Here is a 27,279-nt window from a genome sequence, read left to right on the forward strand (position 1 = left end):
TCCTCCTCTGTATTCTAATGAGGGGGCCTCTTCCTTCCACTTCATTTCAGCTAACCAAGTACACTTACAGACCCTTTCTTACCCCTAGGTCAAAGGGGCTATTTTTCCCCAAGACAAAAAAAGAAACCTTGCAGAAACTTAACAAGCAGAATCTTTAAAGCGCAAGAATGGGTCTGCAACGTGAAAACAGGGCTTGAGTTTTCGGATGTATCCGTCGGTAATGCAGATTCCCTGTGAATCAACAAGTAAATGAGTGGAGCACAGCAGCGCTGAAACTTTTTTGTACAGGGACGCCAAGACTGAGCGGCACAGCAGACGGACAGAAAACTTTTCGGAGGAGATATCTGCATTTGCAGAGGTGCCAAATCGAGACGCTCGTATGGATTTCAAAGGATGACTTTTTACTTGCTCGGTCTTTCAACGCGCGTAGAGTCCCAACTACCTCCAAGAGACGCAAGGAACACCGAAGAGGCATAATTCCGTATGTTGTCCAAACTAGTAAATACAACCTGAAGGTGTTCTTCGCGAAGTGCGTATAATCAGAAAGTCATAGCTAGGCCTACATCGTTTTTAATTTTTGTGATTTAATCATGATCGTGTGTGGGATTTTGAATCTGTAGGTTTGGGATACCGAATTTTGGGAGCTTTTCAATACGGATCATAACATTTAGAGAACTCCATAAAAAAGGTTCGGATTGTCTCAGTTCAAAATGCCACAGCTTAATGGTGGTGGAGGAGATGATCTCGGAGCAAATGACGAACTTATAGCCTTTAAAGACGAGGGCGAACAGGAGGAGAAAATATCTGAAAATGTGTCGGCGGAGAGGGATTTGGACGACGTAAAGTCCTCTCTTGTGAATGAGTCAGAAAGCTCATCAGACTCCGAGGTAAGATTCCGAGAGAATATCTTTTAGAGTTTTAGAATCACTTAGTTTCCCCAGAAATATTCGAATTTGGATTGTTTTGTGGTATCATAATATTCCGTTGTTTTTGTGTGCATCAGCAAACGGACAGGCGCCCACAGCCCAGACTACATCTAGAAAGTTACGAGAAACACAGAGAGTACTTGGCCGAAGGTAATACTCTAACTATATTTTGTTTGTGTGTTACATTTAGTTCAATGTCGTGTCTTACAATACTATTTATCTGTCTCCTGTTCCTATAGCTTTGAGAAGACAGCAAGATGGAGGCTTTTTCAAGGGCCACCCTTACGGTGGCTATCCGTTTTTAATGATCCCAGACCTCACCAATCCATACATTTCCAACGGAGCCCTGTCGCCAAGTGCAAGAACGGTGAGTGTCGGTCATTATGGTCATTTTCTAACTCACTCACACTCCAGCGATTTTAAGTGGATATTTACAGCTGCTGTCAGACATGCTCTTCAGCCATGCGATAAAAAGTTGTCAATATAGCGCCAAGCTGTGCGCCATATTCCCTTCAAGTGGCCTCTTAGGAGCAGTCCTTTGTTTCTTCGAGGTGACATAAACCTCAACGCGACATGCTCTTGGTTTTGAGTTGGTAGACGCCTATGGTTTTAACATTTGGTCAAAGTGTAAACAAAAACAGACACTAAATATTGTGGAGAGGTTTATATGACGAATAATTCCCACGTCACTTGTTGAATTGTGTACATTTCACACATCCAGTTACCCATGTCTGTTATTTAAAGTTATCTTGCAGAAGTTTTTGTCTGAATGTTTCTCGTGATGTTGTCAAAATGGGTGTTAAGCACGAGTGTTTCACGAAACGTCCCATGTAGCCACAATTAACAATCCCCTATTATTATGATAACAAGACGAATAGGCAGAGCCTTGCGCTGGTGACAAGTCCAGACAGATATGATTCATTTATCCTGTGGAAACTGGAATGCGTCTTGAACGCTTTTGTTACTGCGCACTACAATGTTGCTGCTCGTGAGGATGATTGCAATGTTGTGAGCATTATCACGTTTTAGTGGGTACAAAGAAAGTAGTTTGGAGTACTTGGTAAACATTTTCAATTAAGCTGTTTTGCTCTGATTGGACAATGTGCCCGTTCCCTCCAAGACCCTCTGTGGCTGGGCATGCATTGTAAATTCTGAGAGGTTTTGATAAACCTTGATACTGTTATACGACCCTTTGGTCAAATGTATCCAATGCAGGCTTACTATAGACGTGTATTTCACTATGTAATGCCCGAGTCATTTGAAAACCACAAATGATTTATGCACAGAATTCTGGCAAAACACTCACCAGTTACCTCAGGGGACCATTGTTGGTCCTGATTGAGAGTCAACTGCTTTATTGCTCTCAAGGTCGGAAATCTGTGTTACTGTGACAGTGATAAGGGTGTTTTTAAATTCATTAATCTTCTTTGCTCATGAAATGTTGTTCCAGAGATGCTGGAGCATTCTAAATCGATTTGGCCACTGCAATGAATCCTTTTTACTAACCTGGCTATGTTTAAAAGTGCGTCTCTGAGCAAGACTTGCCAACATGGTGATTGAATACAACTGTGTAATAAGAGGACAGTCTATTATATTTGTCTAGCTTCCATTATGGTTTGGTAGTAATAGCTTGAACTTTGACTATGTAGACGAGGCGTATATGCAGTTGTTGCGCTCTGTATTCTTAGCAAAGCGTAGATGGAAAGCCGTTATCGTAGTACAAATGATTCTATTGCATTAGACAATTAAAGCCTTAGAGGGTGATTGAATGTTTGCCCAAGTTCTGAGAAAAAGTTAGCCTGCTGCAACCCTTAGCAAGGTGATTGCTTTACACTTGGCCCCTTGCAACCCTGACTCTGATGTCAAGGAAATCCACAAGCAACAACATAAACCACGTCTTCCTCATTGTACAATGGAAAGGTCGTGTACATTTAAACATTTGAGCGAATGTGCTTTTGAAGCGCCACTGGGTCTCTTAGTGAGGTAAACATGCAATGCTACTGAACCATAACAAAAAAATGTTTATAGTCCCCCTTGGCACTCCGTATATAGCATAAACATAACCTGCAGTTGAGAAGTGTTCTCCAGGTCTTGTCCTTTTTCCCCCTGTTGATGCCCAGAGTTGAAGTCTAGTATAGTATAGTATAATAGTATAGTCTAGTATAGTATCATCAGCCTCCTCACATTGTAACAGTAATAGTGATATTGGGAAACTATTGACTGACAGAAGCTATTTTTTGAAGCATTGTGTGTCCATTCATTCACTTCTTAAACCACATATAGTACTGGTCAGAGAGCATGGGCCTCCTGATATTTTTATAATGCTAGCCATAACCCCAGGTTATGGTAATAACTGCTGAGGGAGTCATTTCTTTCTCATACTGTCCTCTTTTAGCACATGCAGATCCAGCAATTTTTCTACTTCTGCATCTCACTCCGTTTCATCTGTTTCTGACCGACACACAGTGCCATTGGGACCTTCTTCAGACTGAGGTTTTTTTTTTTTGAAAGCGTAAAGTTGGGTTTGACGTGCTTCGTGTACCTTTTCAAACGAACCCACATTCTTAGGAGCTTTTCCCTGATAGCGTTTTTGGATTGTGAGAATGTGTCATGATAAGGACAAGTCATCCTAGTGCTAAAAGACTGTTAAAAGAATTGCACAGGGTGGTGACCTCATGCATTCATGTCTTTATGACATTAGTTAGCAGACATGATGGCTTTTCATTGCATATCACCATGACCACTATAGGCTTCTTAATTGCTATGGTTTCCCAGCCTACAAAGTTGCTGAGCAACACACTGGGATGGGCCTCAAAATACAAATACAAGAAGGCACATTTGAATGTTCTGAAGAAAGCTTTAGCTGGGATTAGTATGTGCAATTTGTTAAAACGTCACTTCAGTTGGTGAACTAGCAGTCTGTTCTGGAATCCTATGACTTGCGGCGAAATAGCTGTGGATATTTTGCGAAGTAATGTTTGCTTGGCCTTTCATTCACCTTTGTTATGAACAGTTTGTTTCACTGAAGAGCCAAGTATTAACTGTAATAATCTTGTGATGTTATTGGAATGAAGTGCTCTGATTGGAATGAGTGGCTTCAGTGACAGTGAAGTGAGGAGCGATTGCATAGTAATTCTGTTGGAACATGTAGTTGTTCTTTGGCTCATAACTCACTCTCTCTCTTCACTCACTCTCTCTCTCTTTTCACTCATTCTCAAGTCCTTCTCTCTCACCTCCCTCTCTCTCTCTCTCGCTCGCTGCCTCTCTCTCTCTCAACTCCATACACTGCTATGGTATTTTAAGACCTCCGAGACAATATAAAGTAAACAGCGGAATTGTCCTGCGTACTAGAGGGCCTCATTTTACATAAACAAACAGTGCTCAGGAGAGCGGTCCTGTCAACAGGCTGGGCCTTTTCCACCCACTCAGCACTCAGGGAAGGGTGGGGGCGGAGAGAGGCAGGGAGCAAGGGAGTGCCCCCCCTCCACCTCAGCCACAGAGGGGACATTGTCCAGGCCTTTAAGTTAGGGCAACATTCCCGCAGTGCAAGACGGTAAAGGAAACCTAAAAGCTAGTGCATGAATGTTTGTACAAATGACCGAGTAAACACAGCTTTACATTTTTATCCAGGTTTAATGTGTTATTGGGAAGGGATTTTTTTTGGCCTGTAAAGCTAAACTAAACAGATCCAAATTAATTCGAAGGCCTTTACCCTTTTTTATTTTTTTTATTTTAACACTATTTTTCTATTAATGCACTTATTTTAGATACGTAAGAACCTGTGGGGAAAAGAAAAGCATGTAAACTGTTGCCTCAAATTACTTGTTCTTAGTCCATCATCATCACGTTAGTCACAGTTGTGTGCATATCTGCACAGTTTATTTAATTAAAAACACAAGTCTAAGTTCATAATGCAAACCATATTTTCTGATCGACCTTGTTTACTGACTGTTGCTTCATTGCAGAAATTATAGTGTGGAAACCATTTTTTTTCTTAATCCCTGATTGATTAGTTTTTAGTGAGTGTGAAACCTCAGTCTATCCCTAATGGATACAAAGGAGTTGGATATGCAAGTTTTGTAGATTGTGGTTGTATTTTGGTTTCAGATGAGATATGGCAGTCAAAATTGAGTAGGTAAAAAATAATAGTTAAGGACAGCCCTTCACTAGTCGATTAAACCCTAACTTGGAAAAAATGGTACTGCTTGGAGATATGATGTACAGTAGTTTGTTTAAAAGTTCTTGCAGAATCACAAGGCAAGACCCACTATTGTTAAACGGCAAACTGATGTTAAATTAGCTGAACGGTTGACCTCAGATTTGCTTCATTAAAAGATTCAAAAGAAGAGTGATAAAACAATCAATCACTGAGGGTTGAATATCCATAGAGGAATTTGAAAGGCTCTATTTTGTGGCTTGGCTTAGTTCGGATCCCTGCATTCGCTTGTCATACCCATGGCTGTGAACTCAAAGCAGTGTTCTTCATGCAGGGGGGAAAAAATACCGAATCTGGAATGGGGATGTAAGTAAATGTTTGTTGTAGGGAGCAAACTTCTCTGAGTGCATTTGCAGAATGGCTCAGCAGTTGGCATCATTGTAAGGAACATGGCTATGTTTTCTTTAGAGAAAGCTGACTGGAGCCTCGCTGAAGTCTCTGTGTTAGTTCAGCCCCCACGTGTGAATGAGGGCCGAGTCTCTGACCTCATTCTCTATTGATAAGGCTTTTTTTGTGTTGGCAGATGATAGAGATGGGGCTGGGCCTCTTCCACTGTTTTTCTGCACGGCTTTTTTTCTCCCCTGCTTAATGTGTGGTTGCATGTGTATTTGTGCTGTTTCTCATTCCCTCCAGAGAACATGGCAACACTCGCCGTTCGAAGCCACATACTGACTTCATGCATCAATCCATGCTAATAAAACCTGATTGTGCAGGGGATAAAATGGAGTTGGAGGGTGTGTGTGTGTGGGGGGGGGGGGGGGGGTGAATGGGGCTTCAGGCTTCATCAGTCTGGTATTTTTAACAGCTGTTTTCAGTTATAGCCTCACAGTCAGAGCTTCCTGGGGCCTCTGGAGGGGGTGCGGGGCTTGGGGCTGGGGGTGCGGGTGTGTGGGAAAAAGTGGAGGAGGACGCTTGGAGGGAGGGAGGGAGGGTGTAGAGGCGAAGAAGGGTGGGTGGGCGATGGGGGGGGGGGGGGGGGGGGGGGGGGGGGTTTGGCGTTGTAGGTGCCAGGTGGGCAAGAGACGGGCAAGTGTCCATCAGCAGATGTTTTTTGTCTGCTTGGCAGCACTCCAGTCCGCAAAGCCTGTGCCGCTGTTATCTCGTCTGCACCTCTTGTGCCCTGACAAAGATGGGCTCTGTCCTCTGCCCCGCCATTCCTTGCCAAGTAGAGAAAGGGCTGAAGGACACCTGATATCATCAGACATAATCAAGATCTTCTTGTCGAGGGAGACTTGAGCTCAGCAACCATCAGGTTGTACTGACAATCAAGATGTTGTTTTTGTTATTCTTTTAGAGTAGTAAGCCGAAAGTGTGTGAACCTGCCAACTCCATATGCAGATTCTGCAAGGGTGGTTGGTCTCCCTCCCCTTTAAAGTTAAATAGAGCTATACTTGTTTTCAGCATGAAATACTAGGGGTTTGATAAAGAAAAAGTGAGCTGTGAATCTGAATGTTTTCTTGCTGCATGCTGGTGCATGGGAGATGATCCTATTTAACCAGCTTCCCACTCTGCTACTGTTGGACTTTCAAACCGCGTCTGTCTCTCTTTGTGACGATAATTTGAAAGGACTGGGCCTGTTCACTGCACCTTGAGATGTCCAAACAAAACAGAACAAAAAAGCTTGAGGTTTGCTTTGTGGCCTGCTCTCACTTTGTCTCCAGCCTCTCTGTGTGTGTTCTGTTCAAGAACATACACCATGGCAGCTGCCATTAGGTTATTTGGCCAGGTTATATTTACACTTTTAAAATAAGGTCAGAATCGGTCCAGTGAGATCTTTCAAAAAAGACATGCAAAAAAGGAACGGGCTCTCTTTCCGCCTCAAATTTCCATTTTTATTACCAGCATTGTTTCAGATGCTGTGGAACAGCACAACAACTTTGTCTACTACGGCAACATGGCCCTGAGCACAGATGCGTGGTTTATTACCCCAGTGTTTCCTCCGTTTGGGACGTTATTGACATGTTGCCTGCTAGTGGTGGGCTGACCAGAACTGGGCACTGTCTTAAGAGGCCAGCAGTGGAGAGCCCCCTTTGTGGGGCAGGATCTGGGGGTGGGCTGGCCGTCCCGGTTCTCATGTGAAATGAGGGATGTTCTATAGTGACTCTTGGCCGAGGCGGCAGGGAGTGTATGGGAGTGTGCATGAAAGGGTCCTTTCAGTGGTTCAGTATAGCCTGAAAGGCCGAACAAAAGCCTTGAGGGTGGTGACGGAGGGCAGCGCTGCTCAGCCCAGAGAATACTTCCCTTTCGCTCCGCCAGTCTCATAATCCCCACCATTTAGGAGCGTTTCAGATACTGTAAAACATTTGTAATGAGCCATGCCAAATGTTAAGATCCTCATGGAAACCCTCCCGCAGTCTCTCTCTCCTTATTTATTGCTCTGCTATAGCTCCAGAGTTTTGGGAGTGTCATTGAGTAATTTCAAATATTAGTCCTCACAAATGTTTATTTTTTAGGGTTTCTTTGTGACCCGCTTTTTAAACATTGTTTGCACGAACGGGTTTGACAAGCCCCAGTCACTCAGTGCAGTGGGAGACACCTCAGAACATTGTTTCAGTCTTGGGGTGAAAGGTTAAGGTTCAGGGCCTGTTGACGTGACTCACAGATGAGTGGGCACCAAAGCTCCTGGATTCTTGGAGGGGGGTCACCGCTGTCTCTCTCGGGTTGGTGGCCTTTCCCATCTCCCCTTGTACAAGTTCTCCATTAGGGGTGACTCTAAGCTGTCAGACAGCTTGCACAAAACAGACGCAACCCCCCTCCCTCTTTCTCCATCCTTCCCCTCCACACACACACACACACACACACACACACACACACACACACACACCCACACACCCTGTCCCTGGTCCCTCTCAGAAACGGCATTCGATGGCGTAATGATTAATTAGAAAAGAGGAACCAAAAAAAGAAAAAATGCTCCAGTTTTCTCCTCACAGACTTTCATTCACTGCCCTGAGTCTCGCACATTCAGATTTGTGAAGTGGAAGTGACATAACTGCTGGCACAAGAGCACGGGCAGTGTGATTGGTCAGGAGCCTCACATTGTGTGTCATCGGGGGGGGCCTGTCCTGCCTCAGACACCAGTGGGGAGAAGCCTTATTTTGACCGCCAGTGGAGCAGTGCACTAGGAGACTTGGAGCGATTTCTATTGTCACATGATGTGTATTCAGTGGAAACTTCCTTGTGTTGTAGTGTAGCTGTGTGTTTTCCCTCTTTTTTTCTTAACCCCCCCCCCCCCCCTAGTTTAGTATGAGTGTATTTCTTCTCCAGCTGGGTCTTGTCGGTCAAGGCATGAAGCACCCCTCCCCGTTCACAGCTGCAGGCGCAGCCCAGAGGCGCAGGGGAGGCCTTGTGAAAGCCCACAGAGCTCTTCCCCACTTCTCCAGATGAGTGCTTCATTGTGATGTGCTGAGCAGGAGAGGACCTTTTTTCCCCTTGCAGGGGAGTGGGGCTGTTCAAATTATTTTCCTCTCTGCCTTTCAAATTGCCATTTAATTTTTTTTGTGTGTGTGCCTGAAGAGACAAAACTCCCCTTGTGTTTTTGGATGTTGATATCAGTTTTTTTTTTCTCTCTCTCTCTCGAAGTCTCCATTGCAAATATGCAGTTCTGGGAAGAATCAGCCTAGTTTGATTAAATATTCATGTTCTCAATTTGCAGTGGCGGCGCCAGTTTACATGTTGTTTAAGTTTGACACTTCTTGTAAACAATCGTAATCAATCCTCTGCAGAGTCGGGTCTCTGAAAGGGGCTCAGTTTGTGGGGACCAGTTTCGACCGGTGGCTCCCCTATTCATCACGTTCCCTCGCCCGCCCCAACCTTGTGAAACGCACAATCACACCCTGGGCCGCTCCGCACTGCTCTTAACTATGCTCATCTGCTGAGCCCCCCACTTCCAGCTGCAAACAGTCAAATCTGGATTGTGTTAGCCCCATACACTGTGATTTATAAATTGTTTCTCAGACCATAAATTCCCACAATAATTCCACTCCAAGCTCCCCTCTGCCTTTCTCTCACCCCCATGCACTCACACTCTCTGCTCTCTCTCTCTCTCTCTCTCTCTCTCTCTCTATCCCTCTGCTCCTTCTGCACTCACACTCTCCTCTCTCTCTCTCTCTCTCTCTTTCTTTCTCTCCCTCTCTCTGTCTCTCTCTCCCTCTCTGTCTCTCTCTCTCTCTCTCTCTCTCTCTGCTCCTTCTGCAGTCACACTTCCTCACACACTTCTGCACATGCTCAAGCTCATACTCACACTCACGTCTGCACTTTAACAGTGCTTGGCCTGACACAAATTGTTTGCAGGAGGGAACTGGTTTGACAAGGTGGTTGTTCTTTTTTTTCTCCACCTTATCACCAGGGTGGAGCTGTTATGTTGCAATACCTTGTAAGTACATATTGTAGAAACGGTTTCTAGTGTGAGTTTCATGTGCAAGTTGCATGTGTGTTTTGGATGGAGCCGTTCTCGTGGGACTCACATTTCAGGTCCTGTAACACGGGGTGCAGTTGACAGTGACACAAAATGAAGGACCACATTCTTCCCATTCTTTTTTAGATGATAAATATAACTGTACGAAGATAACTAGATTCCTAGTGGATTCTGACATTAGGCATTCAAAGGTGACAATCATTTCTTTCTGTATTAATAACATATGACTATTATGCCCATGCAACTACTTGAATCAATACGTTTATGCCAATATCTATTAAATCCCAAGTTTGAAATGTGAACATTGGCGCTATACACTGCTCTCCCCCGTATCCCTCACACTCCCCCATTCAGTAAGCCTTCATTTGGGCTAAAGTAGGCTACACCCTCGTATAACTGGCACTGGTAACCAAGAAGCCCTTGAAAGCCCTTGAATTGCAATACTATTTGCAATCCCTCGCAATAGTTTTGGGTTATTTTGCAAACGTGTTGCACGTTGCAAATTCAAAAAATGAACCAGATTTTGGGGGAGTTGTACATTTTCTGGCTAGAGCTGTAGCCACCAGGGAGAGGATTATTCCTGTATTCTTTTAGTGTCATCTCTAATTTGAGCTGCCATTTCTAATATGTTCTTGAATATCCAGCGCGTTGGAATTAATGTCCACGGCTCTTCCCCATTCTGTTGTCCTCTCACCCTTCTGGACCCCTGCAGTCTGTCATGGCTGTTGTGTGCCTGCATCAGGCCGTAATGGAAAAACGATAAACCAAAAAGCTGTCATAAGGCTGGGCCAAATCCAGTGGTCTCCAGAAGGTCAGCGGAGTCTTACTGATATGTCATATAGAGTTCTCCCCACAACCCCCCAGCCACGGTTGGAAGTGCTGTGTTTTTGGTGTTGCAGTCGTCAGTTAGGCTTATTTTATTTCTTATGAGGGGACTGCACAGGAGGGTTTAAGGGTGTGTGTGTGTGTGCGTGAGTGCGTGCGTGTGTGTGTGTGGGTTGGGGTGTCTACAGAATACAATGAGCCCTTTGTTTTCATTATGCTTTGCATTAGTATGAGGCTTCTTAGGTTTTCTGTTGTTTCCTTGTCTCCTTAAAAAGTGCTTTTCTCCCATGAACTGCTGTCCTTTATGCACGTGTTTAAATTATTTTATTTTGGAAAGATGACATTTTTATCACATCCCATACCCTAGCATTAATACAACTACAGCACCACATGACAGAAGGTAAAGCCATTAAAAAAAAGCCATGCTATTTTTTTAAGAGGCAAGGACACGGAGAGAGTGTGAAGTTTTATGGACTGGTGCACTTTTGGTGCATTTGTATTGTTCAGGTTTGAAACTGAGGAATTCCGTCTCTGTGAGACGCATAGTTAACCTACGCACAGCTCTCTGGTTCGGCGCTGTAACCAGACACCAAAATACTGAAAACCGCATAACTGACTTGTAATTGACTTTAAGGAGGATGGCTGCCTTTTCCTAGCGCAGGAAAACAGAACTCTTTCCAGGCGCCTTATTACTTTCTTGTGGTCCTAATTATGTGTTCAGTTTTATTTGACCTACTGTTTTGTCTTGCAGCACAATAGCCCTCTTATTCTTAAAATCTCCCCCTTTCTGTGTCTGTGTGTGTGTGTGTGTGCTTGTGTGTGTGTGTGTGTGTGTGTGTGTGTGTGTGTGTGTGTTGGTGAATCCACAGTGTTCAGTCTGTCCTGTGAACATGTGTACATGAGGATAGAACACGTATTGTGGAGGATTAGTTGCTGACTTATTTCTACTAAAAGTGCTTGTTAGATTGTATTTATTTGTCTCCATGATTACATTTCTCTTTACAAACTGGATGCTGCTGCACATAGGCATACGCCCCTAGTTCTTATTCTATGTATAATACTGAAGACTAGAATCAGTACTGTAATTCAGTTTTACTAAAGGAAAATCTCTGCTCCCTGCCTGCTGGGATTGGGTCTTTGGGCTTTTAACCGAGGGTATTCTCCTCTTTCTCCCTTTCTGAAGACCTTTACATTATGAGCTGTTTGCTGAATAAGAACTGGCCAAGGGCCCCTGCGCCCATCCTAAATGGGCTACAATGCCATGGAAACCCCTTGCTCTCTGGATGGCTGACCTTTGAACCAGTTCTTTTGGTGGGCTGTGAATGAAGGAGCCATGTTATCAGTTAGGTCACAATGGTATCCAAGGGAACTTGGGGGAGGGTGGTGGGGAGTGACCCTCAGTCATGAGTCTTTCCCCTTTTGATAGTGAATCAGGGTCTTCTGTGGAGCCCGAATGCTGGGTGTGAGTGCCACTTTAACACACAAATGTCTGTGAGTTTACCCTTCTCCCGCTGACCAGAACCACTGGTAGCAGAAACAAACACAGCCATGGCATTTACTGCCACTCATCCCCCAAGTCCCCTGTCAACAGTGATTTATTTAGATGTCAGTCATTGATCATGCTCTAAGTGTGTCTTCCATGCAAGAGAACCCCATGTTTGGAACCTCTCTCTCTCTCTCTCTCTCTCTCTCTCTCCCCCCTCTCTCTGTATAATAGTGTTCCTTTGTTCTTCATGGTCTTCTACTCTGAAGTTGCTGGTGAAACAAAGACTTACTTTTATGTTTTTTTGCTGCAACATGCAGTTAATCCCAGTATTCATCTGGCCGTTCTGACCACTTGGATCTTAGTCAGATGAACTCAGGATTTTCCTTCACTTTACGGCTAATGTGATTATATTTGTCAATAGGAGATTCAAGGGTATTTCATGGAGGCTTTACTTGTTGCCTCATTAAGACGGCCCCACTCACTAATACCAGCATAACCCGTACAAGTGAACTCCCTTCAAAAAAAGCCTGACCTCTGATACATTGACATGCAGCGTGCTTTGCCAGCTTTTGTTGTGTATGTGCACAATGCTACGCTCCTCATAAGGGCTGTTTTTGTTGTTTTGCACTCTGACTCCATTCGGGGATCAACGCGAGCTGCGAGACAGGAAAGAGCTGCCGCTCGGCTCCAGCTTGTTCCCTCTTGTGTTCTTGCGGCCCCGGGAATGCGGGTCAGGGGAAAAAGAAAAAAAACTCCCCTGTCCTCTCTCCCATCATATTAATTCCCAATTAGCACAGTGACGGGTGTCGTTTGCCGAGGAATTGTTTACTTAATTATCGGAAACTCTCTCAGCACTAAACAAACAATGGGCCTGAATGGGCGGCCTGGTGAGAGGGCGGGATGGAAACCATGGGGGCCATTGTGTCGTCCCCCCGCCGCCTGAGAAAAGACCAGCAAGAGGTGTCAGGCGCATAAATAAATAACCCAGGTGAGGCAAGCCCCTCTCTTTCTGTGCCAGTTGTTTGAGCATGCCCTGTAGGCATACATGTAAGTAATCTCCAGGCCTTTGTCTGCCTCAAACTGCTCATGTGGTGAGAAGGGAGCCATGAATCTCCATTGTGCTCTCTCTTGTGTCCCAGAGGGTTCCATATTTATTTATTTCGGCTGCGTGTGTGTAGAGAAGGTGGTGGTGCCTGCAAGTAAAAAAGAAAACCGAATTGTGCTGAGTGATTTAGGCTTACTAGGAGTGATTGATATGACCTAGTTGGCTCCACCCCACAGAGGGCCTTAAGGATTTGAACTCGTTCAGAGGTGAGGCGGGCCAGTAAGTGGTGGTGTGATGATAATGTCACCCTCATGAGCCTATACTTGGGACTTCTCATTGTGGTTTTGTTTTCCCAGAGCAGGGATGGCCCTAGAAACCACAACTGTTTGCAGAGTTGTGAAGACATAATGGCTGCTGATGATCCCCATACAGGTTCTGTCAAGGCCATTGTGTGGCGCTCTGAGGGGCAGACAAAGGAGGACCTGTTGGCTTGCGTGTTTAACTGGAGATTCAGTATGTTCAGTATGCTGATGTAGTGATTTGATACACGAGAGGTTATCGTGACCAGTTTTTGAAATTCCAGCATTTCAGTAGAGCTGCGTAGGACAGGTATTTAATCTTGCTCCTGACCTTGAACATTTCAGTAGAGTAGAGCTCCTCAGTTTCCTTGATATTTGCTGGGATGGCCAAACCCCTCCTAGTGTTTAAAAAAAAAAAAAAAAAAAAAAAAAAAAATCATTATCTATCTGGATCAGCAACCGACTTAATCTGCACTCCCTCTTGTCTGACCAGATCAGACTTTCAGTTGTCTTCTCCTCCACCCGCCCGTATGGTATGTAGCACCTGTCGTTGAAGAATGCGGGTTTAGGTGGTGACGGAGCTCAGGACATTTTCACAAGAGTTTTCCCAAACAACTTCTTATTTGAGGCATTGCTTGTTGAGTGCAACAACAGTGACCGTTCTCTGAAACTTGAATGAGTGTGAGTGAGGAATGCGTGTCCATTCCTCCTGACCTCAGTGTCACGTACACTCAAGCATTTTCAGTGGATTTAGTCTTACATGCAAATGCACTGACTACTGTGTTTATTTTTGCTGCGCAGTCTTAATGTCTCCCGAAAAACAGGGAACATATCCGTGTATGAATGTGTGTTTCGGCCTTTGTGTGTGTGTGTGTGTGTGTGTGTGTGTGTGTGGATGGGTAAAAATGATTGTATTTCAAGATAAGGGCATGCAAAGTTTTCCTCTGGAATTCGTGCTGGAAGATACGGGTTTGTTGGTGTGTGGGCAATGGTGGCAGTTCGTCAGAGTTTATTACCCCCTCGGGCAGCAGAGGACAGCCACCTCCATCATTTAGTGGCCTCGCACAGCGCGCACACACACACACACACACACACACACACACACACACACACACACACACACACACACACACACACGGAGTGAGGCCTGAGATTTAGCAGGGGCCATTCTTCGAGGCCGTGCAGAGCCAGGCTCTGTGGAAATGATCATAACTTGCACAGATGATTGAAATGGAGACATTACTCCGGGAGAGCGGCCTCTCTTTCTTAGGCCTGAGATTAGGTTGCATGCTCACAGTACATTCCTCAGTGTGCTCCATGCCACGCTGTAGTACGCAGAGACTTGTTCACAAGAAGGACCACAAGACTTCAATTTTATATTTTAGAGGTATCGCTACTACGGCCAGTAGGTACTTGCCAAATCCTGTCATCTGCAAGGAAACAATACTGGTATTGGCGCACAGACTCATTTGTTTTTTTTTACACTCTCGCAAACACCTCCCCTCCCCCACTTCATCATGCCCATAATGTCTTTTCCATTTTTAGACCTGGAGTCTTATCCAAACTTCCTTCCTCTCCGCAATCCCACTTGTGATGAATGAAGTTTTAAGGACCTCTTAAAGGCATTATTAACCCATTGAAAACCCAAGTAAGGGTATGGAGTAATAATCATCATTTGTCATAGTTTACAAATAGTGTCAATATTCTGGTGTGGTGCTCAAACCGCAATGGCGAGTCATATTTGATCTTTATTATTTAGGGTAAATTCCAGAGTGTCAGTGGACCCCAAAATTGAATGTCTGAATGTTTGGAATTTGTTGGGAGAAGGGCCATGCCCAGTAGTATCCCATCCAGGATTTGGTCTGACACACAAACCAGATGTTTGTGTGTTATTTTGGTGCTAAGGCCCAGCGAGCTGAACATTTTACAAAAGCTGGGAGCAAAACAAAATGAAAACTTTGTAAGCAGAAAAACCTCACACCCTGACAGATGTATATAGAACAATGGAGCACTTAAGAATAAGCCATCCACTCAATCTCTCACTCCCTCTCTTCACTCCTGGCTTCCCCTCCCTCCCTCTCTCCCTCCATCACTCACTACATAACTCTCTCCTTCTCTCCTTTCACTGGCTCATTTGTTCTGTGCAAGTCAATAGGCCCCAGACGCCCCATGGGTTGGTGGGTTGGTGGGGTGAGGGGGGTGAGGGGGGCACCATACTGTACCATGGGCTCCGCTGGCTCCTCTCCCGCTCAGCCTGCCCCCTGCCTTCCTTTTCTCCCAGTGCCTTATGGGACTTCCTCACAGCTGTTCCACCCCCTCTTTCCCTGACACTCCAGAGTTTTCTCCTCCATTTTCTTCCCTTCTGCTGCCTTTTGGCTTTTGTTGAGCTGTATTTTGCTGTCCCAACCCATGTGGATATTTTAGCCCCCCACCCCCTTCCAGTTTTGGAACCAGCTGTGCAGACTGATGTGTCTCATACTCTCCCCGTGTTTACTCATACTTCCCTATGACTGTTCTTATGTCTTATCCAGAATATCTGCATTGCGCTCCTTTTAAAAATAGTCACTGCTCTTAAGTCGGCTGGTGTACATTAAAAGACTTCTCGGAAGGGAAAAGTAGTGCATGAATTAATCCCTATTGTTGCTGTCAGTCTGTGAGGACATTGTGTTCCACTCTCTTCTCTTTCTATCCTGTTTTTACTCATCTGTTGTTCTCTCATCTCTCTACAGTACCTGCAGATGAAATGGCCCATGCTGGACGTCCCTGGAGCTGCAGGCCTCAAAGACTCCAGATCTCCCACCCCCGGGCACTTAGTAAGTCCTCTGTCCTCTGTCCTACCGCTGCCATGTATAACCACACACACACTTGCTTGCTTGCTTGTAGTTGTCCATCGAGGCCGATGATGACGTCCACTTCTGACTCTCAACGGTGAGTTTTCTGGTGGCTGTATAGTCCTATCCTGGATCCACAGGTCTTGTCGCAGGTGGGACATGCGAATGTAGTAGTGGTGGTACTGGCAACCTTGGTTGTTTTTCTTGTATGCCTTCTTTCTTGCCTTTCCTGTCTCCTGGCTGTCCTGTCCTCCTCCAGTGCTTTGGTCCCGTCTTGGCACATCTGACGCCAGGTGTTACGGTCAGCAGCCAAGCCCTCCAGGTCCCCAGGCCTGATTTTGCACTTCTTTAGCGCTGTTTTGATCTGGTCTTTATAGCGCTTCTTCACACACGCACACACACACGCACACACACACACGCGCACACACACACACACTGTCCTCTGTTCTACCGCTTCCATGTATAACTGATGCTCACGACCTCTCTGCGCCCTCCCAGCATTACTCAAGAAATGTATGTGGATCATTTGGAGAAAAATCTTCGAGCGTTTGGCACTTTAATAATCTTTAGTTTAAAAATGGGTCTTAATTAGGGGTTTCCAGTATGCATTATGGAGAAATGTAGCCCAACCAGACAAGCTTAATAGAATCCTCGATGCGTTTGCCCGGGGTTAGATTAGGAGTAAATAGATGTCAGGGCAGTGAATCTGCACTGGCTGACAGGATGGGGGGGGGGCACAGGCACAGGCACAGAGAGAGGCACGCTGTTAAATCTGTTTAATTTTGCCCACACAAGCACGGGGCTTTTAGCTTTAGTCCTGCAGAGGCCGAGGGCTTAGGCCTGTCGCTCAGAGTGTCAACAAGCGGCAGACTTATTTTCACACCGCCCCCCCCCCCAGCTCCCCGCCACTCATGCGACCCAACTCTTGACCTACATCACCCCCTCTAGACACCATGGCGGAGAACCTCAGGAATGCCTCGCTTCAAATGGTGCCTAATCCGTTCCGGAGACACTCGCACACACACATACTTTTTTTTCCCCCCAAAATGTTGAGTTGACGGCTGAACGATTGTGCCCATGCCACGGTGACAATGCGATCATTGACTGTGGCCGAGGCCTTCGGATTACACCCAGGAGATTCTGCAATGGCCCTGCGGGTCACCTGAGGGCTGGAGGGGAATCCAATTTAGAGTTTTCATTACAATGAGTGCTGACCTGACAGCAACCACCAGACTGCACCGAAGTTACAAAGTGAACAGTGTTTATGTCTGAAACCCACACTTTCACATTGTTTTAGCCTCGAATATCAGATTACTGCTTTGAATATGCTTTTAAAGAACCACGCTGAGTGATGAGACTGCAGGTCGACTGGTTTTACTGGTTGACTTGGAAGAATAGTTTTCTGTGATGATGATCTTTTGCCAGTTTAAAGGAATACGAAACGAATTGTGTGGATTTTCAACATGACTGCTGCAAACCCTTTTGCTAGCGTCTTTGCCTGCGCAAATCAAACTGGGGGCAGGGGCGGGGGGGGGGGGGGGCGGCAGTGAAAAATCCACCACGGATGCATGCGAGGCTAGCAAGCGAGCGAGGGCTGTGGCAACCTGTCCTGTGTCTGTGCAGATTGGGTCCAGACGGCAGGCATGCTAATAAGGTGAGCCAGCGAGGTCCGAACCGCTTAATTATTCAGGAGACAGGTTTGTTTAGCATTCGGCTGGCATCAGCGTGCGATGAGCTCGGAGGGGGGGTGGAGACCCCCGCCCCCCTGCACACACACCCGCCCACCCCCCTACCTCATATCGATGCTCAGCATGCAGAGCGATGCGGCGGTCATGAATTATACATCAAACAGAGCGGGGGCAGGTGATGCACGGCATTGTGGGAGATCTCGGTCCTGTTGGTTGGAGTGGAGCGGGCGCCCGCCGGGTGTCTTGTGGGGAGGGAGGAGGGATTCTGGATCTTTGGCTTCCTCTCGACTTCAAACGCTCCGCCGCATCTGCTCCACACTAATGGATTCTTCAGACACGACTAATTGAGCCTGATCGCCTGGAATCGGGCCCGGTGGCTCTACGAGCTTGAGCGTGCGGTAGCCGCGGCTCCGATAAGAACGTTCGCTCTATTATTAAAAGCCGTTATGACCTCCCAAAGAAAATCGTCTCTTCGCTGTAGATTCTGTGGCTGTGAGGAGCGTCAGGCCAGGCAGTGCCCGCTGGTTCGCCCCCCTCGTCATGTGGTGCGACGTGTCGGGCAGAAGGACGCTGGAGGGTGCCAGTGAAAATTCCTCTCCGGAGGTTTAACACTCCCGGGTCAGCGCGTGTGACCGGGGCCCCGTCGCCTCCGAGCTGAGGAGCACTCACCCGTATCAGTCAAGACAGGGGTGTCAAACTTCACACCGCTGCTGAGCTGATGCCGAGCTCAGGTTAAGCTGGCCCTCCCCGCAGTGGAAAAGAGCAGTCAGCTTTTCTGTCTCACTCTCTCTCGCTCTCTCTCGCTCTCTCTCGCTCTCTCGCTCTCTGTGTGTTAAAGAATTGGTGTTTTCAGCTATCCGATTCAGAGATAATGGTCCGTCTTGTAATTGATGTCATGACTGTGTAATGCTAAATGAAAGATTGTAAGAGTGGGGGCTGTGTGCACAAGGTGCATTGTAAGAGGACTGTGTGTCACTGGGCTTCGAATGAATATCGGGATTTATCTCCTTGTTGCAAGCTGTGCTGTGTGCTACACAGATGGCTCTTTGAAAAAGGACATTCTCATGGTTCTAACAGCCAGGCAGTTCTTCTCAACTCGTTTTCAGAAATCGGATTACAAATAGCAGTTCTCACTGAATCGCCTTGTTAAGTAAATTGACAATTGAAAGTTTCTCAGCACAGACATGGGATGTTTTTCAGTGACAAGAAAATGGGCCTTTTAAAGGCCATTATGGGTTTGTCTTATCATGTGCTTTTAGTTGGGCCAATTCAAGCATCCTGGCCATGGCATTGAAAGTGCTTTCATTCTGGTTTATATCATATTAGCTGATGTTTAATTGCATGTGACTGGTCAGCCTTCAAGGCCCATTCTTCCCAAAAGTTTGGGACTTTCCTTAAACTCGGTCATCAGACGATGCACTAAGTATGCCAGACAGTCTGTTCGTGTTCAAACATTGTTTAACTGGCACTGGGCGTCTACAGTGTATAGGTTGAGCTGCACGTTAGGTTAATTATTTGCTGCCATCCAGTAAAGCAGTGTAATCTAGCAGCTGACATGCTGAGTTATCTTAACTCCATTCCTGTCTCGACATTCTCAGGGGTTGACTCCGTTTATACCCTCCTGCGGTTATCTCGCGACTGATAAAGTAGCAATTCCCAATATTGAGCTCATATGTAGCTACGTAATCTAACACAAGTGGCATGGGATTATTACAAACGACCGTAGCTCCTGCATAAACAATAGAAAGAATTCTACAGTGAATTTTACCACTGAAAAGTAACTCAAGTACATTGTCCTTTTTCCCCATGTTTAGCTCATAATGATTCCCCTCTACGTGACGTATGTCAGCTGTCTCCTGCCCTGTGCTCTGTGGCCTGGCCCCTGATTGACATCATTAAGATGGAGATGAGTTTAGTGGCCCTATTTAGTGTGGTTGGCCTGGCTTAAGAGGCAAACTGGTCTCATTTCCATGGCTTCAGACTTACTGTGTGGAGCACCAGAGCTTAGCACTGCCACCTAAAGGGGACCACAGGCAAATACTGCTCCAAGCTTGGCAGGCCATTAGTGAAAAGAGTTAAGGATAATGAATGAGGAACTATTTCATGTATGATCGGAATCAAACGCACAACTCTTCAAAATGATGTGGTTGGGAGAGTGTTTTTTATATGGTTCCGACTGTGTAAATAGAAACCGAACTAAATGAGTGTTATCTCTCCCCCTCACTCTGTCTGTGTCCGAGACATTGTGTACTGTGTGAAGCGCCTGCTGGTCTGTGGCCCAACACGGCAGAGTGGAGAGGAGAGAGAGAGGTGCCGTTTAAAAACAGAACGCTGTGTCTCGTGAGTGCTGATATGGATCCTTGGGATTCCTGGAGTCGCCAGCCTCGTCCGATGCATTTGGCATGGGAGAGGGCCTGACTGGCGGCAGCCTGCACTGTGGGTGTCAGTGTCTGCAGCAGAGGCTTACGAAACGGGCCGAGTGTTGACACAGCAGAGATTTTTTGGCACCGGGAAAGTAGGGGAGGGGAGGGAGGGGAGCGGAGCAGGAGGAAGAAGAGGTGGTGGTGGAGGAGGAGGAGGAGGAAGCAGCAGCCGCTCGGCACTCCATTTGCCCCTGGTCAGAGGAGCCAGTGCAGCAGACATGCGGCTTTACAGCTACCAGGCTTGGAGGAAGAGTGTGACTTTTCACACACCCTGCGGTTGGACTGACCTCTCGGGTTTCTGCACGTCCTCTCACATTGACTGAACCCCGAGCACTGCACTCCTTTTGTGTTCCCGTTTGCCTGCAAAGTAGTAAATGAATCTCGCTGCTGTCATCAAATGTCAACAGATGTAGATAGTTCAGACCCAAGAGTAGTCAGGCCTGGCCTGTGTGTGTGTGTATGTGTGCTTGCGTGCGTGCGTTTATGTGTGTGTGTGTGTGTGTGTGTGTGTGTGTGTGTATGTGTGCTTGCGTGCGTGCGTTTATGTGTGTGTGTGTGTGTGTGTGTGTGTGTGTGTGTGTGTGCTTGCGTGCGTGCTTGCGTGCGTGCGTTTATGTGTGTGTGTGTGTGTGTGTGTGTGTGTGCGTGTGTGTGTGCGGAGGGGCAGGGGTATGGAGAGTGAGGGAGGAGCTGAGGCATGCCAGAGATCTGGATCTGTTTGGACTGCAGGAGTCGGGAGCCAGTGCAGCTCAATAAAGGCCTTGTTCTTGTCGCCGGCTCAGTGGTTGGAGCAGAGGTCAAGCCCACAGCCTACGTTGAGGTGGGGGAAGGTTAGTGTGTAGGAAACAAGACTGCATTCTCACTGTGCTCTCCCATGTGACATCCTGAGCTAACAAGCCCCCCATTCAATCGACTGCCCTGCTCAACAGGGCCTCGCCAAAGAGCCTGAACTATTATTCTTATTAATTTGGGTATTAGATTCTGCAAGTGATGGCAGTAAGAGCAGGAAACGAGTGGTAGTTTGGACAGGCCGTGTGTAGAAGCCTTGTGTGTGAAGCCCTTTCTGTTCGCCCCGGCAGACGGAATCCTTTTAAAACCTGGTTCAACATGAAATGTAGTCATTTGAAGCTGCAAGGCTAAAACACGCTGTCGCCCTAATCCAGGCCACGCATACAAACCCGTTCTTTATTCTGCCTGCTGTTTCAACGGGTCCGTTCTCATTCAAGTGTAAATTCTAATCTTATGGACTCCACCACTCGGCTCAGGCAGTTAATGGGGGCTGATCGGGTGACAGGTGGAGCACTTGGCAGGCAGGCAGGCAACCCCCCACCACCCCCCACTCCCACCCTCCTCGAAGGCTTTGGTGATGGCGTCACTGCCCCCATCATAACACACCAGGACTTGCGTCATTTACAGGGGCCAGCGAGTGTACCGTGGCTGCAGTATGATGGGCTCTCTCCCGTCATAAATGCACACAGGGGCATCTGGAGGGGCCAGCGAGGGCCTTTTTTTTACGGGCAGCTGGGGGCTTTAGGTGCGATTCCTCACACTCGCAGCTCTCGCTCTGCCAGTTGCCCAAGCTCTGTTTACTTAGCGAGGAGAAGAAAAGGGGAAAGTAAACAGAGCAGGCGCGCACTATTGTTGGGAAGACGCAGAGGCGCCACTCTTTATATGAAATGGGATGGAGGTCAAATGGATGTCTCCAGCGAGGCAGCTTGTTATTATTTGCACCCTTTTGTTTCAGCTTTTGTGCTCTAACTCTTTCTCCCTCTCTTTCTCTTTTTTCTTCTTTCTTTCTTTTTCTCCCCCTCCCTCTGTCCCTCCTTTGCCTCTCTTTTTTTTTGTACTCTCCCTCTATCTCCCTCTCTTTCTCTCCCACAGTCCAACAAAGTCCCAGTGGTCCAGCATCCCCACCATGTGCACCCTCTCACTCCCCTCATCACGTACAGCAACGAACACTTCTCCCCCGGCACCCCCCCCTCACACCTCTCCCCTGAGATCCTAGACCCTAAAACAGGTATGCAGCTCTCTTCCTCCCTCCTTGTCTCTGTCCTCACCTCCCAGAGCTCCGTTTCAGTTACACCCACACAAAATGTCAAGCAGAATGAATGCCCCGTACAGTGTACATTTTTAAAGCAATCTGCTATATGGGGAAACCATAAAGAATGTGCAGAGTTGCATGCAAGCCCATATCCATACATAGTTAACCATTATACAGCTAAATATAGTTTGCTACTGTTAAAGACACCTATTATGGGTGGTTATGTATAGTTTTGCTTCCCCTGCTGAAGTTCTTTTTTTATCAAAGCTATTGTGTGGAGTTTGTCTGATTTCATGCTGATTTAATCATGTTTTGTCTGGTAGGTATTCCACGGACACCCCATCCATCAGAACTCTCCCCCTATTACCCCCTCTCTCCGGGAGCAGTGGGGCAGATTCCTCACCCTTTGGGCTGGTTGGTTCCTCAGTAAGTCTCCATTATATAATATACACACATTTTATTTAGGTTTTTAATCAACCTCTGTGCATATTTGTATTTATCTTCATCCGTCTGCAAATAAAATTGTGTACAGTACTACGTACGTGTTGAACTATGTGCTATTAAATGTTCTCCACTCCAAGTGGCATCAGATGTTGAAATGCCATTATGTTCACTGTTGACTTTTTTCCTTCTCAGACAAGGCCAACATATGTACTCCATCCCCCCTGGAGGCTTCAGACACCCTTACCCAGCTCTGGCCATGAACGCCTCCATGTCTAGGTAGGTTAGACAAGCAAACACAGTTTGTACTGTCACAGCCAGCATTCTCTCTCTCTTTCTCTCTCTCTCTCTCTCTCTCTTTCTATCTATCTCTAATTCTCTCTATCTCTATCTCTGCGGTGGTGCTGGCTTCTATTGCACAGTTGCTGACTCTGAAGCAAGGGAAGTGAATAAATGATCATCCATGCTGTCCTGGTGCTTGTGCGAACCACACGCGAACGAATGAACTCTCTCATGCTATCTGGGCTCATCCCCTTTCTTCTCTCTGAAAATGCACAAAGAAAAAGTTCTGGAGCTAAATATTTCATGGATTTCTGTCAGACGCCACGTAGCAGCACCTTTGTTTCTCATCAGCATGGAGAGCAATGTTACAAAAATGGAGAAAAGTCTTTTGAAGTGCCCCCTCCCTCCCTGCTCTTGCGACTTTGAGTCTATTAGCTCAATCGTGTTTAGATGAAAGGATCGCATAATCAATGGGGAGTTGAGTTTGCGCATCAATAAAGCAGCAGAGAAAAGCCTTGAATGTAATATCTGACTTCAGTGAGTTTGAAAGTCATACGGGAGGCTAGTTGTCCCCCCCCCCAAGAGTTGTCTCTGTCTTTTCAAAAGATCTGGAGTGGAGAGTCAAATGGACTGATCTGAGAGCTGACAACTTCATACAGCTCGCCAACTGACTCTAGAGCTTGGTCTAATGCAAGGCCCTGTGTCACACCACAAAGAATCCTCCTCCTGTTGATCATGTGCTCTGGTGTGCGTGCTGTACAGTTGTTCTTATTCATCAGCTCGAGGTATATCGTTGTTTCTCCTTTCTGCCAACTTATGGTATGGAGACCTCTGGAGGAACAAAAAGTGTCTACCCTGATAATTTCCTAAACTGAGGCACAATGTCCGATTTTGCCCACATTTTTGACATTATCCTGTTAGTATACACACAAATGAAGTTGTTCTCCTCTTGGGTCTGTTCGACTGATTTGTGTGTCATAGTGACTTCATTGGAGTCTTGTGCAAATATGGCTTTAAATGTAGAATGGTGGATAGAGATAGCTGTTTTTTTTTCTGCTCCCGCTATAGAACAATGCTCTATTTTGTTCAGCATGGAGAACTTGGAGGCTCTGTTCACAGGGTTCCTGAGGTACAACTGCTGCTTGTTGGAATCCTCGTGTGTACATGAATTGTAACTCTGTTGGACAGAAGGGGGGAAAAAAAGAATCCAATAATGTTTGGGAATGATTGTGTATAGATGACAGTTGTTCAAACCCAACAGTAACCCTGTGCTCGTCGTGACCTCTCTTTGGATACTGCCTGTTTGACCGTGCTCCTCCCCTTTCCCCCCAGCCTGGTGTCCAGCCGCTTCTCCCCCCACATGGTGCCCCACCCGTCCCACGGCCTGCATCAGACTGGCATCCCACATCCAGCCATCGTCTCGCCCGCCATCAAGCAAGAGCCCAATGGCGACGGCGGTGGCAACTCAATGCACGGGTACGTTTGACTCAGTTCTACTCTAGTGTGAACACAACAGAGCTCCTGACCTTGACTGAGGACAACAACAGGGCTCCACACACACACACACACACACACCCAACACAGCCAGTCTCTACAGCTAATGTCATACACCAACAGAAACTGCTGAAAGCAGTGAATCACACAGTCACAGTAGTCGGCACAGCCACACCTAACACTTAAACATCCCTGATCGTAGTCAGTTGCGTTCCACAGTTCTGTAACATCATCCTTTGTCTGTGCAGGAAGTCCTCAGTGCCCATGAAGAAAGAGGAAGATAAGAGACCACATATCAAGAAGCCCTTAAACGCCTTCATGCTCTACATGAAAGAGATGAGAGCCAAAGTAGTGGCGGAGTGTACTCTCAAGGAGAGCGCTGCCATCAATCAGATCCTGGGCAGGAGGGTAAGTACACGCACGCACGCACGCACGCACGCACTCACTCACTTACTCACTCACTCACTCACTCACTCACTCACACTTACTGTCAAACACACACACACACACACACACACACTCACACTCACATGCATGTTGTTAGGAAGCGGTGAATTTCCTCTAAATCTGCTATTTCAAATCTTTTTTCTGTCATATCTCATTTGTAACTTGGGGGAAACATAATTTGAGTTCTTCTCATGGCTATTGTGCATTCTAAAAAGTTTACTACTTGATAAAATTGTTAGTAACATGACAGACTGAGGATCTGACCTCTCACTTTCGTGCGTTTTTTTTTTTTCCTTCTTCTTTACAGTGGCACTCCCTGACTCGTGAGGAGCAGGCCAAGTATTACGAGCTGGCAAGGAAAGAGAGGCAACTGCACCAACAGCTCTACCCCGGCTGGTCGGCTCGGGATAACTATGTGAGTGTTTCGCCTACGACACGACCGACCACAGTGGGTTTTTTTTCCGCCAGAGCGCTGTTCCTGTAAGCGCATTCCTTAATGAAACTTGTTTGACTCACCGCACACGTGTTTGTCTCCGCAGGGCAAACGGAAGAAGCGGAAGAGAGACAATAAGCCTGAGGGCTCACCACAGGGTAGGTGGCGTCTCCGTCCTCCGTCCCTCAGCCAGTGGACCAACTATTGGCGACGGGTTTGCATTAAATATAACTCTGTGGTTGATGTGATCCATTCTCAACACACCATAGATCACTTCACTGTTTTGGCAGTGGCAAAAGAACATTCGGTGTTCAGTCCCCCCCACACACATACACACTTCTCCAGTAACCCTTACTTATTTCACTTGAATTGAGCCTTTCCTTTTCACCATTTTACTAACCCATTTCTCCTGTACTCTCTCCCAAGCAGCATACGAGGTTCAGTGCTAACACTGGCTGGTATGTCTGCTCCCCAGAGCTGCTTGGGCGCATGTGTGCTTGTCTGGTCTCATGATCCACTCCCAAGCTGTTCACATGTCTCTCTCTCGCCGTCTCTCTCTCTTTCTCTCTCGCCGTCTCTCTCTCTCATGCTATCTCTTTCTCTCTCTCTCTCTCTCTCTCTCTCTCTCTCTCTCTCTCTCTCTTCTCTGTGGGCCAGTGTGTAACAGTTTTTCCCACATCTGAATGTTTCACTGGCTTACAATGTTACCGTTGGTATGTGCCCTCTGTCCATAGTCTTCCTTTTGGGCTATGGCTTTCATGTCCACCACGCTCCTCCAGTTTTTGTGTTGTTCATTCATAATTCACTAGTTGAATGGAAACAAACATGCTGTGTCAGCAGTCCATGAAATGGTAGTCCACTACCGTTCCGCCTGAATCAAGGTTTGCTACTGGAACCCCGTTGGTTATGGTTGCGCTAACCTATATCTTCTTCTCTTCCCCGACAGACTTCTCACCGCAGAGCAAGAAGCCCTGCATGCCATACCTGCCCTCAGAGAAGATGTGCGACAGCCCTACCTCCTCCCACGGCAGCATGCTGGACTCCCCGGCCACGCCCTCCGCCGCGCTGGCGTCCCCCGCGGCCCCCGCCGCCACCCACTCCGAGCAGGCCCAGCCTCTGTCCCTCACCACCAGGCCCGAGGGCCGCTCCCACCACCACCACTTCTCCCTGCCGGGCAAGGCCTCCGCCTCCACCAGCAGCTCCTCATCATTATCCTCCTTATCCTCCACCTCCTCGGCCTCCTCCAGTCACCCCAGCATCTCGCTCCACCTGGGCTCCCCCGGCGGCCAGCCCGGCTCCCTCCTCTCCCGGCCCATCCCCTTCGCCTCGCTCCACCACTCCCTGCTCTCTCCGGGGTCGCCCTACCATCAGGCAGCTCTGCATTCCCATCATGCCATGCTACAGACACAACCCCTCTCCTTGGTTACCAAATCGTCGGATTAAATCAAAATATCTTGTTCTTTTTCTTTTTCTGAATAAGAGAGAAAAAAAAAACTTTTTACAGCTGTATATTGCTTTTTACCTTTTTATAGATATTAGACCATTTTTAAAAATAGTATGAAAAGGAATAATTATTGGTCAATATTTGACCACCCCTGTTTTGCTTCTCTCTATGAAACAAAGTGTATTTTTTTGTAAATTGCCATACGGTTACCTTTTACAACTGCATTTCTCCAATGTGCTCCTTGTAAAAAAAGACAAATGTGTAAAGTTTTCCCCTCCATCATTTTTTTTAAATGAAAACAAGATACCATTTGTAGTTTTAGTTCAATCTAATGGTAGTTGTCGGTTTAGGAGTTAGGAGTTTTCAGTACTGGCTTCCTGTTTATACTTTTGTGAACCACCTCACCCTTTCCCTAACCCCATGTGTGTGTGACTCTCCTAAGACTCCATAGATAATAAACCTCAAGTTATTTCTAAAGGCTCCATTGTGTTTTTGAAAGAGGACGCTTCATGTGATCGTGACCTGATTGCTGAGTAACTCC

The 27,279-nt window shown here is 46.7% G+C and overlaps 1 protein-coding gene across 1 annotated transcript; it reads left to right on the plus strand.

The window, feature by feature from the left end:
- Positions 1-27,215, plus strand: tcf7l1a (transcription factor 7 like 1a). The gene is made up of 12 exons (XM_012841957.3): positions 1-887; positions 1,004-1,076; positions 1,166-1,293; positions 15,944-16,027; positions 22,038-22,173; positions 22,521-22,623; positions 22,834-22,917; positions 24,253-24,396; positions 24,663-24,822; positions 25,169-25,276; positions 25,401-25,452; positions 26,241-27,215. Exons 1-12 carry the CDS (start codon positions 711-713, stop codon positions 26,735-26,737), a joined length of 1,746 nt encoding a protein of 581 aa, XP_012697411.1. The 5' UTR covers positions 1-710; the 3' UTR covers positions 26,738-27,215.
- The last annotated feature ends 64 nt before the right edge of the window (positions 27,216-27,279 follow it).

This window comes from Clupea harengus, chromosome 12, assembly GCF_900700415.2.
Source record: "Clupea harengus chromosome 12, Ch_v2.0.2, whole genome shotgun sequence".
Classification (NCBI taxonomy): Eukaryota; Metazoa; Chordata; class Actinopteri; order Clupeiformes; family Clupeidae; genus Clupea; species Clupea harengus.

What these genes read in the sequence shown, in the direction of transcription:
- tcf7l1a (XM_012841957.3), top strand. Translation starts at nt 711, where the DNA reads ATGCCACAGCTTAATGGTGGTGGAGGAGATGATCTCGGAGCAAATGAC. An exon ending in CTCCCACCCCCGGGCACTTA is followed by an intron (nt 16,028 to 22,037) that starts GTAAGTCCTCTG and finishes TCTCTCCCACAG; the next exon opens with TCCAACAAAGTCCCAGTGGT. An exon ending in GGTGGCAACTCAATGCACGG is followed by an intron (nt 24,397 to 24,662) that starts GTACGTTTGACT and finishes TTGTCTGTGCAG; the next exon opens with GAAGTCCTCAGTGCCCATGA.